The 17,110-nt window shown below is 36.1% G+C and overlaps 1 protein-coding gene across 1 annotated transcript in view; it reads right to left on the bottom strand.

The window, feature by feature from the left end:
- Nucleotides 1-14,368: 14,368 nt before the first annotated feature.
- nlgn4xa (neuroligin 4 X-linked a) overlaps nt 14,369-17,110 on the bottom strand; it is a 101,165-nt gene continuing 98,423 nt past the window's right edge. Inside the window, exon 6 of the mRNA XM_052544760.1 lies at nt 14,369-16,962. Coding sequence (XP_052400720.1) covers nt 16,071-16,962 — 892 coding nt within the window. The 3' untranslated portion in view covers nt 14,369-16,070. The remainder of the gene's footprint in view (nt 16,963-17,110) is intronic.

Here is a 17,110-nt window from a genome sequence, read left to right as displayed (position 1 = left end):
AAGCAAATAGAATCCATCAACATGTAGATAATCACCTGCAAATAATTCATTATAACCTGCACTAGTATGCAAGTCTTCACAGTTACTCTCCGAATAGCCACAGAACACGCTGAAAGTGTGATATAGCATGTCATTTATTTCAGTGTCTCACCTCATGTGAAATCTTGATGCATTAGCAGTTTTTACTTTCTCTTCTCCATAACCTGAACAAGGCCTTTTGCTATGTAGAGGACACAGATTTTACGAAGCATAAAGCGATCACCTTTGTATACATTAAAGATGTGAAGCGGGAAGTGGTGAACTGAAAATCAATGCAATCTCCTGCAGCTGTCAGCATGCTGCATCTTGTTTCCTGCTTGATGGACGAGCCTGCTCTCATTTAAGCTCTTAACATGCCCCAGATTGTATCCCTCAACAGCCCTGTAGCGCACTCGGCCGCATCTTAATGCCCTCCATTTTGCCGTGTGCCTCAGGTGAGGTTCTCAAAAAACAGAATTCCTTGTCTTAATATTTTTCCTCTGTGTAATTAAAATATGCATGGCACCACTGCAGCCATGATAATTATGTGTGACCTCGTTGATATACAGTTGACTAATCCTCTGAGGTCGGGAGAATGCTATATGTCCTTGACGGACTTCCATAAACAGATGTTAATGACTGCATTGACAAAACCAGTGTGAAGAGGAACATTAGAATTTTTTTTATATGTTTTTCAATGTTTTATTATTATTATTATTATTATTATTATTATTATTATTATTATTATTATTATTATTATTATTATTATTATTAACACTAATATGAAAATGACTGACAAATAAAAAGAGACACATCTGAAAGGTAAACCTGTCCTATAAATTATACGTTTAATATCACAGACACAATTGTGATGCAGCAGGACTGTACGTGCTTTTGTTTTTATACAACAATTTTATGAACAAGAAATGAATTTAACACTATTATTCTAATGCCATAACATTAAGTTATTTAGTCTCACCCATGAGAGCAACAACACAAATAAAACACTGGTTTCAATGGTGACAATTTGCTCCTTAGCAACAAAGCTACCATAATTGGCATCAACCATCAACTAACCAGTGTTCCACCTCTTCTCTGAATATACCCAAATAAATAGGCAAAAAAAAAAAAAAAAAAAAATCCATACAATCATTTGCAAATAAATCTTTTTTTTTTTTTTTTTTCTCAATATCAGCTTTCCGTTTTAAATAAACACATTAAATGTAGATCTAGGGTGCACAATATATACATATATAAAATAATGAAACTAAACAAATAATTAACAAATGTGTTGTTGCATTACTATGGAGTTTTAGACATATCATTGCTGGTCACACCTAATTTTAAGGTCCAATTCCAGGTTCAAACTATCAATAACTTGTGCCTCAATAAACTACTAATTTACTGCTTATTAATAGTTAGTAAGGTTGGGATAGGATTGGGGATGTAGAATGTGATCATGCAGAATATGTGCTTTATAAGTACTAATAAACAGCCAACATGCTAACAAGAAACTAGTTAATAGTGAGAAATTGCACAATACTAAAGTGTCACCTGCTTTGCTTTCATAGATTTTTTTTTTTTCTCTACTAATGTAAGAAGCCTAAACGTCAAGTTCTGTATGTCACCAAGCAACAAACAGGCAGAGCTGTGTGTGGAGCAGGGCGACAGCAATTTTCCCTCAATGCTCAGAGCATTCTGTAATCACCCTGGCTTTTCCAGCTCCACTCAGAGTTTTCCATTTCCTGCTCCTCACTTGCTCTGAGCGATCTTGGAGTGAGAGTAAGCACCAACACTAAAACCTGCACCTTGCTCCAAGCAAAATCACACAACTCTGTTTTCACCACACACCACTCACATACTCTGGTTTGGAAGGCTGTAAGCACAGACAAACAGAGTGAAACAATGAATTGTCCCTGTGCTGCTCTACTAAAGGCAGCAATCAATCACATTTGTTATTGACTTTTCAAGTTTTTTTAATATGAAGTTTAGAGCTGTAAAATGCCATATGCAATATATAATGTTTTTAAATTAGGTATCTTGGAGTGTCATGGGTCTATGAGTGTCTTTGGTGGTTACCAAACTTAGGTTATGTAGAGTTGTTCAAGACTATAAGGTCACTCATAGACCCATGACACTAATCACATACTGAATAAAGGTCTTTACACAAAACAAGCATGCTCCTTACGGACCTAAGATCAAAGCCTTCTTGACCGAGTATTCATTATGACCCTTTCACCAGCTAACAGCATTCCTAACAGGGGTTCAGGTCAATAATTCATGGCTCTTCAAATAAAAAGGAAATATCAATATTAATGATGTTCAATCAGATCTTGTTAGTTTTATACTATGATGTGAACATATAAGTGTGAAAAATGAAACAGCTGCAAAGCGCCAACACTGCATTACCATGTTAAAATGAGGGTATGTAGTTTTTCACTGGAGTTGTGAATCACTCATCATCTGCCTGACTTTCCCTCTGACGTTTCCATTGAAATATCGACAGTGGTATAAACACCTTGTTCAGCATCCAACCAGATGTCAATATTGGCACTTTTCCACTGCATGGTACAGCACGGTACAGTTGACTATTCTGGTGGATTTTCCACTGGGTACAGTATCTGGTACTTTTTTTTTTTTTTTTTTTTTCTTTGGACCACCTCGGTTGAGGTTCCAAGTGAACTGTACCATTACCAAACTGGTCTGTTGAGGAAGTACAGATGTTCATCTTGTGGCAGCAGAGGCGGCACAACTATAATGACATTTGAATAATACCACCCACTCTAAAGCGTTACTAAACTGCAGTGGAAAATCAAACTGAGCCGAGCCGAGTCATAGGTGCCATATGAGTTTGCCTGCTTACATGGGATTTTGCATTGTGTACATTGCAGAGTTCCTTGTACTGAAACCAACATCTCACATCCTAATTATGCATGGTTATTCTCTTGCAAATAAAAGTACACTTTTGCTTTGAAATTCTTGAATAGCACTAAACTAATGGTTATGTCTATGTGCAAACAGGAAGGTACTATCCCTGCATTTACAAAGCCTAGAACAGGCTGAAGAATAACCAACAAGTACCTGAGTGGTAGGAGAAACAAATTAATTATTTGTTACCCTGCAAAATGAAAAAGAGCAAAGCTTTATCAGATTTAGATGTTTGAGAACAAATGTATGGAGATATGCTCATACAAAAATGCTGCAGAGCTTCTGCAGTTTATTCTCTTTCAGGACTGTTTCGCAAACAATATGGATGTGACTTACTGTAGAGCATAGCTAGGAACTTTGTGTCTGACACAATTAATGTCCCCCCATTTTTCAGATGTACGATACTTATAGGTGACTTAACAAATATTTAAGTAACAAGACTGCTATTAAATTGTAACTATGAAATGTATGTTAAATGCTATCAGTCTACTGAAAATAAACACAGTACATATAAATATTGATGTGTGTAAAAGATCAGAAGATCAATAGATAAAATAGAACTGATATATTTTCAAAACTTTGTTATTTTTAAATAATATAAAACCAAACATGGCATGAGCTTGACCTGTTGGTTAAAGAGATACTCCAATCAAAAATGTACCCCTGTGTCGTTCAAAACCCATAAAACTTTGTTCGTCTTTGGTAAACAATTTAAGATGTTTTGGATGAAAACTGGGAGGCTTGTGACTGTCCCATAGACTGCCAAGTAAGTTACACTGTCAAAGTCCAGAAAAGTATGAAAGACATCATCAGAATAGTCCATCTTCCATCAGTGGTTCAAACGTAACATTATGAAGTGACGAGAATAATTTTTGTAAAGAAAACAAAAATAATGAAAATACCATGTCGTTTTCAAATAAGCCTGAAGGACTTGATTATTTGGACCAGGTGTGTTTAATTAGGGTTTAATCTAAACACTGCAGGACTCCGGCCCTCCAGGAATTAAGTTAGACATCCCTGTCCTACATTGTTTAACCAAGTGGTTTTCAAACCAGTCCTGCAAGCACCTCGTAACACCTCACATTTTGTATGTCTCCCTATATCTGACACATCCATTTCAGGTCTTGCAGTCTCAACTAATGAGCTGATGAGATGAATCAGGAGTGATAGATGAGGGAGACACAGAAAATGTGCAGGACCAGTTGGAAAGCCACTGGTTTAACACACAAAGTTTGGTTGTGTAAATTAATGTTTAGGTTGATTCTGTGGTAGAAAAAAAAAAAAAAAAAAAAAAAAAAAAACATATAATATAATAATATAATATAATATAATATAATATAATATAATATAATATAATATAATATAATATAATATAATATAATATAATATAAGGAACCAGTATGAATATCAAATGAAATGAGACATGAATTTACTTTAAAATAAAATAACAACAACAGAAATAAAGTATTACTTAATGGAATAGTTCACTCCAAAATAGCTATTGTGTACACACACACACACACAAAAAATATATATATAATAATAATTATTATGTGTGTGATTGTTCTCAAGCTGTACAGTGGTTTTATATGATGAACAGAATAATATTTAAGCTGTTATTTCCTTATAACCTTGACAGCTCAAAAAAAAAGGAGGCGGGTGGGGGGGATTCCTAATTCCAGAAGCCCACGCCAGGTCACTGGATTACAACTGTAACCATATTATCTATCTAATCACTGATATCCTTAAATAAAACGTTACACAGATGGCCTGCCATTTTAAATCCAATCACTTTTTCCACTCTGTATTTTACCAGAGATTACAGTCCAACTATTCTAAGGATGCTGTTTTGTGAAATTCCCAAAAGACTAGGTATAGAGATTGCATTTTGTTTGGCAAGGGATCCCTGTCATGTGGCGTTATTAAAATGACCTCCAGGGATAGGATGACTGATTGAGTTTGTAAGGCTGAAACGAAGCCCTTTGCATTTTGTGAGTAACCCAATTTCAGTTGCATCTTCTGGGCCACTAAAAAAGTTGCCTTGCTCGGCATGTGTCATCCCTCAGATTCCCAATAAATCATTGCTGTCTTTTCATCCCCTTGGTGAAAGGGGAAAAAATAATCTCTCTGATAGGGCAGAAAATAATAATCTCTCTCCGCCCTTTTGTCCTACATAGCAAGAACTGTCAACTAGGTTCTCATATACTGTAGATGCATCATTCCAACTAATTGGAATGTCTAATAATGTAAGACCCCCTGTGGTTAAAATCATTTTTTAAATGTTGTTTACATATCTATTGGTTGCTTTCAATATACTTAAATACAAACCATGTGCAAATACATCAGTCAACACCAGTGCCGAACATTTTTACCTTGTGGTTTGAAACCACTCATTGCCTATATCAACTTGCTGGGTGGGGCTTTTAATATCATTAGCATATCATAGGCACATAGTTAATGTAAATTTGGCAACACATTAATTAGAGAGTCAAGCCAAATGCTAATGATATCAAGTATTGTTAGCTGCTGTGATGTTGTAGAAAGCGATACACAAAATACATTAATCTGTATAATTCACTCTTCCACTTCTTCTTTGGAATCAGTTTTGGGTTTAAACCTATATGGCTGAATTAATCCAATATTGTCACTTGCATTCTGGAGTGTTTACGACTTCACTTTACTGAGAAAACTAGTTTGCATGTTCATAGCTATGCTAAATGGGGTAAGAATAGTTATATTCAAGCCATTTTATAGAATGAAACAAATTATTTTACGGATAAAATTGTTTAGATATTTCATTTTGATTATCTAAGATGAATTTTAAGGGATACAATTTGTGACTGCAAGGGGACTAATGATTTAACACTATAAAGAATCAGTCCTACTGGTTAATGAGAAAGGGTTCCTAATTAAGATAAATACAGGTTCTGAAAAGTAGGTGACTATGTCTTTAAAATGATTAGATCAAACTGCAGGTGGCGTCACATAATCTGCTCAACTCCAACCTATTGTATTATTCCTATAGATAATCTGTCCAATAACATCCAATAACAATCATCTAATAGCGCTTAAGCGCTGCACACATGTCCACAATCAGCCCGCTATAACAAACTGGAAGCACTCCATGGCAAATATGGCTTAGGAAGCAAGATGGTGCTACATCTGTTACAAAATCAGGCAACTTGAAATTATATTATTAGATTTTCCCTTTCCCCCACCCAAAAAAAGGCTGTCACATTTGCTGTATCTTTGATGGCACTGGCTGTTCGTGTCGATGTAATTGACTTACATTAGTCAAATGAGCTGGTGATGGGAAGCAAACCATTTAGAAAAATGAACATATTAGAAAATCACAGCTGGCTGCCCAGCTGCTCAAAGTGAACTCCGTATCACTGTGTATCACCATTCTCTCCGTGTTCAACTAGGTCATTTCCACCACTTACGCCAGCAGGGACAACACTTAACCTGGAATTAGCTTGGCCTCTCACACTGATCTTGGATTGGTTTTGCAGTCCTCCTCGTAAGAAGGAAGGTTAGTACTTTAGATGTGAATGCTGGTCCTGGATCAGAGGCAATAGGGGAGCCTTACAGCTTTTAATCTAATCAACACAGTCAGGAAGAGCGATGAGCACATTTACTCTGTTTTGTTGGACCTCTTCCCTGCTAACCGTGTAGTGCATGCACAGCCTGCCATTAAGACGAATTAGATTTCAGCTTAGCTCTGGATGTGAATGAGGGCTAATGTTTTGAATTTGACAAATTGCTGATAGGAGCCATTAAGTGTCCCAGCGGCACTGAAAAAAAAAAAAAAAGTGAATTGAAATTTCCCTTTAAGGAATTTCAACTGAATTTATTTATTTTACGGAAAGTATTTCAAAGGGTCAGGCTAGATCCATTTGAATATTACAATCTTGTTTGTTGTTTTACTGCTAATGAGTAATAAGTGTAGGATAAAGTATCATTAAGCATCACTTAATGGAACAATTTACCCTAAAATGCATTATTTACTCACCCCGATGTTGTTCCAAATCTATGTGATGTTATTATTTCATTTCTTGTACTTCTGTGGACATTTCTGTCTTTTAATGTTCAAAGAAAATGCAATCTTTTTTTTTATTTATGTATTTATTTCTATTGAGTAAAATGAATGAGAGGGGAGGTCAAGTTTTAAAATGAATAAATAAATAAAAATATCATAAAAGTGATCTATACGGTTTATATTTTTCAGGTCTTTTGAAGCCATAGGCCAACACTAGCTTCGTGTGAGGGGCAGAATGGATCACTGACGACCTTGACATCTCCTCTTGCTGCATTTTGGAATAAAATTTTGAGCCTGAAAGAAATGGGTCATTTTATGAAGTCCACAAAACCCATATAAAAATCTGAATGATCTGAAATGAAAGATTTAAATTAATCATGCTGATTCAGTTCATAAGTTCAACTCCCTCAGTGATTTGCTTGCAGTGAATAAGTACTCCATTCTAATTTATTTTCTCGACACAATGCTAGCGTATGCAAATTCAGTCAAAAGGTTTCTTTTTGTGTCATTTTGGAATTCTTGAAAACTCCATTCATCATTCATCATCAAAAAAAGGAAAGAAAGAAAACCACATGAATGATAACATTTGTAGATTTCTAAAGATTACTACTTAATTATTGAATTCCCTGACTGTAACGGAGTGCTTGGGTTGGCAGTTTATAACTTAAATGTGTGGCACCGTGCTAGACTCATTCACTTATACATGCTGGTTGTGTTGTGTAGTTTTTGAATGTGTGATTAGCTTCTGCTTTTACATGTCAACGTTTAGTCCTCATCATTCATCACGCTGCCTCCTCTCTGTCCACTTAGCTAGCGGCAGATTGCAGATTACATCAGTAACCATGGAAATGCCTTTCCAAGGGGACACAGAGCTCGACTTCATACCGTTAGTAGAGAGAGAAAGAGCCGAACTCCTCAGTGTGAATTATTTTCCATTTCTCCCTGACAGCTTGTCTTGATAAGATTTCAAGTATCATGACAGGATCCATCTTACACTGAAGTTACTTTCCTATTTAGCTATTCAGCTGAGAAATACTGAGTCTGCCTATTACACATGATGTCCTACAGTTAATAAACCAGATTATGAAGTGGCGGTTTAATATTTGGACTAGGATACTACTTAAATCTAAGTTACGAATGATGCATATACTGAGACTCTGAATAACTCTGATTGCAAAGCATCTTATGAGGCTAATATTCTATAGTGGTTAGATAGAGATGCATATTAAAAATCTCAAGAAAATACAAAAGACGGCAATAAGTCAAATCAATTGTTCTGTTATCATTTAATTACTTAACTAATTATGTAGTCCTTAACAGGCTAATGGAATCTTACAGTTGATTTGGAGATTCTTCACTAGAAGTTCCCTGAAAGCTGTTGCCAATTGGACATGTTGTGCCGAGCCGCTCAGAAATAATGAAGTATGTTATTAAGTTGTAATTGGGAGCCGCTTGTTTTTGGATGCTGCGCAAGCAAGTGTATGTCTGTTTGTATGAGATAAAGACAGAGACAAAAATAAACAAAACAAGAGGGGGAAAATGATGAAGCCATAAGAATTACAGACTGAAACATTTATCATCAATATTCTGTCAGAGGATAGGCAGCAGCGGCCAACAGGGCATCAAAATCTAAATAAAATCGATGTGACTGTGTAATTAAAAACAACTGAATTGCCAATTATTAATCAGTTTCACATAAATAAAGATTACTTATTCATTTATTTAGCTTTCCATAAATAAAGTGTTTTCAAGCAGCTGAGAGAGCATGAAGAGGATAATATATGTAAAATATCAAGAGCACTAAACCTAATGCACTCCATCATTCTCAGTTATGTCAAACTCAAATCAAGTTTCCCCAAAACTGTGTTTTCTTCAAAAGCTATCCTTAGAAAATTTAGTGAAATAAGCATAAAAGGAAAATGAATCCAGGACAGTCTCATAAGGGATATATCACTCTTTTATTCTACGACTCATAGCTCTTGTGACATTCTCATCTCAGTTTCGGATCAGCTTTGACAATCCTCAGATATTATCAAGTTTGCATGACAAAAAAATGGACATTTAGCTGCATTTTTTTTTTTCCAAGTCGTGGCCTAATGGTTAGAGAGTCGGACTCCCAATCGAAAGGTTAGGAGTTTGAGTCCCAGGCCGGAAGGAATTGTGGGTGGGGAGAGTGCATGTACAGTTCTCTCTCCACCTTCAATACCACGACTTAGGTGCCCTTGAGCAAGGCACCGAACCCCCAACTGCTCCCCGGGCGCCGCAGCATAAATGGCTGCCCACTGCTCCGGGTGTGTGTTCACAGTGTGTGTGTGTGTGTGTGTGTGTGTTCACTGCTCTGTGTGTGTGCACTTCGGATGGGTTAAATGCAGAGCACAAATTCTGAGTATGGGTCACCATACTTGGCTGAATGTCACGTCACTTTCACTTTTTCACTTTCACTTATATTTTTGAGCGATAACATTCACAATTATTTACATTCAATATCACTGATGTCAAACCTGATATAACCTGTCAAAGCCTGTCAAAAACTAAACTAAGCCAACAAGCAAACAGATCATTATGACATAAAACTTTATACAATTATAAAATTATGCTTTTTGTTTGTTTGTTTTACAAAATTAAATAATTATTATTTTCAACTCTATTTATGACATAGTAATAACATAAAAAATGGTAGAAGGAACACAGAGGGGAACAAGAAGAAAGAAGTTTCTCTGGGCTATACTCATTACCTAGGCAGGGTGGCACAGATGAGTGTTCCTCTCCACTTAACTGTTCAGCATATATATTGGCTCAGAAGATTTCATATTCATCTATTAAGGTCTTGCCACAGAGGGAGCAAAAGCAATCAGCTGAATTGGATGCAGAGGTATTTACCTGAATCTTAATTCGTGTTTAGAGAAGAAGTGCAGAAAGATGGAGATAATAATGGGGAAAGAGTGTGAGTTTGTTGGAGTGAGAATGAATAGTTTTGTTGAATTTTTATTCTTAAAAAAAAATAATAATAAATAAATAAATAAAGAAATACAACTCTTGATAGTTGGTAACTTTCTTAATTTCCATACATTTGCCCTTTGAACACCCTTGACCATACATTCCCTTTCCGTATAGTCCTCTTCCCTTCACACTCCTCCACTTTGGATGGCTACCTTGTCACTGCTTGGATCGATTTGCCACGGTAATGACTGCTTAGAAGGGCCCACGCTTGGATGACAGACAGGGGGTAGGGAGACTGATGGAATGCTGGAGCAGGCTTAATTAACTTCCAGTTGAGTCAAGAATATTCAGGCCCACTCACTTTCCCTTCTCCTGCTGATTTTGCCTCTTATAAACAATCAGTGTGGTTTGAGAGTTTAGCTTCACAGGCTGAACCCTTTAGGTGTGAGTGTGTAGAAGTAGTTTCTGTTGGATACAGGGCTTGACATTAACTTCTTTTTTTTGCTTACCAGCCACTGTGACTAGTGGTTTTCCAAAATAAGCCAAAGCCAAAATTTTGTTGCTGGGAAATTATATTTCATATGATTAAACTTCATGACTGCATACTTAAATTTACTTAAATTGATTTCTAGGTCATTTGTACCTTTTTTAATGCATATTTTTTTTATAATTGTACTAATAATTACAGTTAATATAATAAGACACAATAGGACTGTAACCAATCAAATGAAATCAGAATCAACAAAAGAGATCTTTTCACTGTCTAAAAAGTGAAGCAGCTGAAGAGGCATTTAGAAGCATTTTTACATAGATTAATGTAATAAAGCTCAAATGTAGCATGCCATGAATGCATTTAACATAACTGCATAAATAATGTTATGTTTTAAATTACAGTTTTATATAAATGTCAATGTCAAATTTGCAGTCATACTGATTTTCACGGTAAACTGCACTCTTTTGGTCGTGTCATGTTGCGTTAGACTATATATATATATATATATATATATATATATATATATATATATATATATAAATTACATTGTTACATTTTCACTGCAGTATGTTTCTTATGTGTGCAGTTGCGTTAATTTGTTTTGATTTCTTCCCTAGATTCTTTCACACACGGACAGGCTGTGTAAACCTCAACTGCTCAATCTTGTCACTGTTATCTTTTTATCTTTAATTATCTTACACTTGTCCAAAACAAGCATTAAAGGGGTCATATTATACAATTTAAATTTTGCCTTTCTCTTGAAGTGTTACAAGCTCTTGGTGCATAAAGAAGATCTGTAAAGTTGCAAAGACTGAAGTCTCAAATCCAAAGAGATATAGAAGTTAAGACTTGTTTTAACGTGCCCCCACGTCTACGTCACTGTGTGGAAAGATTTGCATAACGCTGCCCAAATGTTCGTGCAAAGAAAGAAGGTGTACAGTACCTTTATTCTCGCTGTTGCTTTCGGAGCCATGTTGTGGAGTCACTATGTGTTTCATTCTGAAAGTGAAACTACTTTGTTAGGCCTTCCAAAAGAGGATGTTCTGTGCTGGTCGCTGGATCGGCATTCACCATGGACAAAGCAGAGTCCAGCCCAAGGTTATCACATGTGGTTGCTGCAAGCGCCTGGCTGCTCCTTCGTTGAATCCACCAGCCGTTCCTCACTCAAACCACTGGCCTTCCCTCACTCTTTGCAAGGACAGTCTGGCGCCTCTTACTGATTTTTTTTTTTTTTTTTTTTTTTTTTTTTATATATAAGATTTTGCCACTGATGATTCAAACACATATTTAGAACAGTGTGGAATAGCACTTGTTTGTCAATTCTCCGATCACAAATGCAGACATGGTTTTATTTTTACGCGGCCTGATACACAATGCGTAAAATGACAATTTAAGTCAGTATAATCAGTAATTATGCCCCCACTGGATGCAACAACGGCCTTGTTTGTAATGGGTTTTATTGTTTTTGTCCTGTTGCACTGGTGTTCTGACCAGGATAGGCCATAACAGTATGATGAGGGGTGTAACATTTCCATCACATGCTTGAGGCGTTTGGCCAATCACAACGTACTGGATAGCAAGCCAATCTGAGCACACCTTGCTTTTTAGACCAATGACTTTTGTAAAAAAAACAATGGATTTCAGAAAGGTCAGGGCATAGAGGAGAAACAATAATGTACATTATGTGGAAAATATGTGTTTTTTTAACCTTAAACCCCATTAACACTTTTCATTACACCAAATACACAAAATAACGTCCTTTTTTTAGCAACTTTAATGTCAAGCTCAGTTACTGTACAGAAAATTCAACCCACCAAAGTGGCTAGTAATAGTGACCTTGTTACTCGTCACAGGTGTAATCCACCCATATCTGGCAGGTTGGCGGGTGTTACTGTCAAGCCCTGATAGGAAATGAATTTGATAAAACTTGTAACACTGTTATATACTGTATGGATATATTATTTTTAAAGTTATTTTTTTTATTACATTGGGATTGCAATGTAATTACAATGTGACGAATGTGTAGTGTAATAAACAACTGCATGCACTTGATATGTAATTATTTAAAATTTTGTTAATTCTCTTGTAATTAATTATATTCACATTAATATCTGTAGCAGACCCAGAAAAGACTAATATTAGCTTGCCATTAAGTTTTTAAATGTATTATGCATTATGAAAGCACAAGGTGCCATTGCCCTCTCTTTGCTGAGAGATTGTGCCATTAAATTTTGCTAGGTTCAAAGAATCCATTAAATTCCATGTCTGACTTTCAATCCCTGAAAGACTCAGCATACTCTATGGAATGTATAAGGGCATCTATCACGCTTGAGTAACTGCAAATAACTATTTAAGCTTTTGTTTTTCTTCTCCTGTCATTTCAGTTTTAACTCAAAAGCTAATTTACTACCGTAATTTTAGGAAAGATCAATAAAAGCAATGAAAGTGAGTGGCAGAATTTCAAAGCAATTTATTGCACCTCTAGATGAACTCAATGCTGATTCCTACTGGGGAACATGCAAGGCTCAACTTGATGTATTGTGCCTTTAATTTTCATCTCTCTCTCTCTCCCTCTCTCTTTCTCTCTCTCTCTCTTCCAGCTATCGTAACCAATCACAAAGTCAGTTGCTCTGACTAAACAATTTAGAATTCAATTTAGTGTTCTGAAGTTCCAGTGGCTAGATTGCTGGAATTGATAACTCTGATTTGAGAACTCAATGAAGTAAAAAACTGTGAAAGTGATTTCCTCTCCCAACGCCCTGCTCTACTCTCATTTGAGTGTTTCTGTGTGGCACATACAACCATTGAGTAACCATTGAGAAACTAGTGAGCTTCAGGACAACTCTTTGACTTTTGTTGATGGTTTACTCTTTCATCACTGATGCAACATGCTACAAACATAAAGCTTCAATATCTACATTAAAAGGCAAATGGAAGGCTTTACAAATTCAAAACTTTCTACACCCCGTCTTAGCTTATCTGAAAATCTGAATTGGCAGTTTAACAAAAAGGAACTGCAGGTTGTAAAATGAGAGATTGCTCTAGCAAATGACGAACAGATGAACCGGCATTAAGGGAAATATTTGAGGACCACCTGCAGAACAGCTGATCAATTTCAATCGTAATCTAAATAAATAAATGTGTGTGTGCATATAGCTATGTTAGAAAGAAAGAAAGAAAGAAAGAAAGAAAGAAAGGAAAGAATATGATGATACTACTACTACTACTACTAATAATAATAATAATTAGGAGAATTGATTGAACCTGAAGGACAGAGGTGTCAAGAACAGCAGAGCTGTTTGTCTGTTCACAGAATGTTAATGAGAAATACTGTTCACATCACTTGTCAAGAGGGATGGGGTGCAAAAGAAATTGAATAGCAGGCATTTATGTGTGTTTATTTGTTCTCAGCTGTCATATGTTGGTATAGGAGCCAGTGACTACAGAACATTACTTGTTTTGTGTCTCCTTGAAAGTACAGACATAGGTTGTATTTCTTAAGAGAAGAGAGCGTAGTAGGGAAGTCAAATAAAGCAAGCATGAGCTTTAGTTTTCTGCCCCCTACTGCTGTATAATTGATTTGGCTTTGCTTGACATTATCATGAACTTTTCAAAGAACAGGCGCCATCAGTTTATCTTGTAAAAACCATAACAATTACTGATTTTCGAAAATAGATCATCTACAATTAACAAGACATGCAGAGGGCACTGACATTGAAAAAAAAAGGGCTGTAGCCTTAAGGTTAGTATAATTTATTTCAAAGCAAAATGGAGTGGAACCTATTTTAATAAGCTTATCCAATATAGTAAGGTAAGTCAAATGTATTTTCCATTTAAAATGCATTAAAATTTGTACCAATGCTATCAGCTACATATTGATATCACATACAGGGTGCATATAAGTTTTTCCATTTAAGTTCAACAAAAAGTCAACAAATCTGAAAACACTGTTTTTAGAAAATACTGTGATATTTTATTAAAAATGCGGCAGAAAATTTTTATACAGGTGTCCAGCCAGAAATATCATCTATCACTTAAGGCAAAAACTGCAAACAATATAAGACAAACTATTATTTAGAACCCTACATTTGATCCTTGTTGTACTGACAGGTAACAAACCAAGGGCTAACATGAATCATGAACTGGTTTAATATACAAATGTAACATTATAAACTCATTTATTTTTAAATTATTTCTTGCGCTTTCAACATCTTTGTTATAGGATGCAGAACTGGAAAATATCAGTTTTTTTTTTTCCTTTGTTTGTATTTATAGTAATCATAATTATTTGTATTTACACTCATTCACTTACATTTTAACCCAAAGTATCACAAGCCTGGCACAATACTTTACATATTGCTAGCATGTTACAAATAGAAATATCTAACATATACTTCTTTACAAACAAATCCAACTAATATAGATACCCAAATCCACTGCCTGTGTTATTTATTTATAGATATTTTTTAATTATACAATGCTGGTCACATCTGAAGCTCAGGCAGTGATTATACAGAAAAAAAAAAAAAAAAAAAAAAAAAAAAAAAAATACAAGTAGTAAAAAATAGAGATATTTATGCAGGTAAAACAAATTGGTTGTAGGTAGAAGTTGCCCTGATTTACATCAATTCCACCTTCCTCCATCAAATCAACAAAAAAAAAAAAAAAAAAAAAAAAAAAAAAAACTTTACAACTACTCTCTGAACAGCTTGAATAGGCAACTTCACCCACCACTGTAATTTAATAAGAAGCAACATTTTATTTTTAATATCTGTATGAGGTCAAGGTATGGGGTTATCAAATGTAAAGCAGCAATCAAACATGCAATATTCATCAAACATTGGGACAAAGGAACACTCAGATGACTGAAATGGATATTTAGAGACTTTGGAATAAGAATACTGTCTTGTCCTTTATTTATTTTTTCAGGTGTAAAGGCTGTTTAGCACAGACAATTTCAAAAAGAAAAAGAAAAGATAATGATTGATATATTTACACCGCACCTTAACAAAAGCGTAAGCTCATAATAGTCATATTTTGAACTAAACAACAGTAAAAGCTTTTGTAATTATTTTAATATTTGTATTTGACTCACAAGTATTTACATTTTGTCACCTTTACAAAGTTTTGTTATAATTACATTTCAGGCTGGGATTTTTCAGTTCAGTCCACAGGTTCGGTATGTGACAACACTCGGAAAATAATATGAATGTGTTCGTCTGAAATATATTATAATAACATTGCTCTCATTGTTGCTCTTGGTATATGACATATGGTATGGCACATACAAAGCTTCGTCAGATCCTTCAAGCTCTCTGTCGTTTATGTAGTATATGTCGTCTACGCAAGCAAAATAGTCCTTCAGAAAGAGTTCTCATCTTTTGGTGTAAAGTCCCTTGCCCTAAACAAGCTTGACTCCAAATAAAGTATTACTTTAGTAACATTCATTTTTTTTCACAAGTAGGTCATATTTGACTTTGATATATTCTGCAAGAAGGCTTCATAGGAAAATAACATCTCATCCACCAAGGTAAGTCTCAGAGTGGAACAAAGTCAGCACAGTTTGACACCATGACAAACAAATGTACTCAACCCCCGATGCCTTAGCAGACCATGTCCTATAGTTCTGATCTTTCAGTGCATAGCACAAAGTTATACCCTGGTGGTGGAGTGCCCATGGGGCAGGTTGGTACTGTTCTGACTACCTCCGAACGTGTTAAAATTGTGCAGGGGCTGCATTCCAGGCAGAGAGTTAGGAATCATTGATATGGTACTTGGTGTCATGAGTGGGATGTCATCAGGCGAACGTCGCAGAGTAAGTGTGTAATCAGCTGGGCAGGTAAGACGAAGTGTATCGCGGGCTGGCAGAGAATCGCACTCATGATGGTGCTCGTGTTCCATCTGCTGCTGTTTCATCTGGAACGACATCATCTCCTCACTCTGCAAATGTGCTATGTCATTAGCGTTAGCCGCCGCTACGGTAGCTGCCGCAGAGTTCCGCTGCGGGCTGGGCCCACGTCGGTTGGATTCATGTCGCCGCTTATCCTTCTTGTAGTAGAGTGCTGCAAAGGCCAGGATGTTGAGGAACAGGAGAGAAGCACCCACCGCAATGGTCACACTGAGCTCAGTGGAGTAGTCTCGCTTTGTCTCAATAACCACCGCAGAGTCATCGCCCAGATCGTTGCCTTTACGCTGGTCTGTAGTTTGTTTGGTGTTGGCGGGAGGAACACCAGGATGGCGTGTGGTGGACGGCCATGTTTTACTTAGTCTCTTGGTGTACGGGAATGGCGTGGTATCCTGAGGAGGTATCTTAGTCGTGGTCGAGACGTATTGAAAGAGTTCATTGATGTTATGAAGATGAGGTACCAGTTCTAACCAGAAGGCAACCTTAGTTGCACGATAGTGATCTCTCACCCTTGGCTTCAATCCAATGTGTAAGTAGAGCTGGTCTTTGGGGTTGTATTTAGACCAAGCCACTTCCTCGAAGCGGTTAGGCTTTGTGTGGATGAATTTGGTGTCTTGTGGAACTGGCTGATTCGGATCCCTAAAATGAGAATTAAAAAAAAAAGAAGAAATAATCAGCATTTGTTCCAGTTACAGTTCAGAAGCAAATAGCTTTAGAAATGCAATGCAGTGTGTGATTTAAAACTGCAGTATTAAAGACCAAGTCTACACAGATGCTCACAAACCCA

This window comes from Carassius gibelio, chromosome B1 (genome assembly GCF_023724105.1).
Source record: "Carassius gibelio isolate Cgi1373 ecotype wild population from Czech Republic chromosome B1, carGib1.2-hapl.c, whole genome shotgun sequence".
Taxonomy (NCBI): Eukaryota; Metazoa; Chordata; class Actinopteri; order Cypriniformes; family Cyprinidae; genus Carassius; species Carassius gibelio.
The sequence above is the reverse complement of the archived record's forward strand: the minus strand, read 5'-3'. Positions and strand labels throughout refer to the sequence as shown.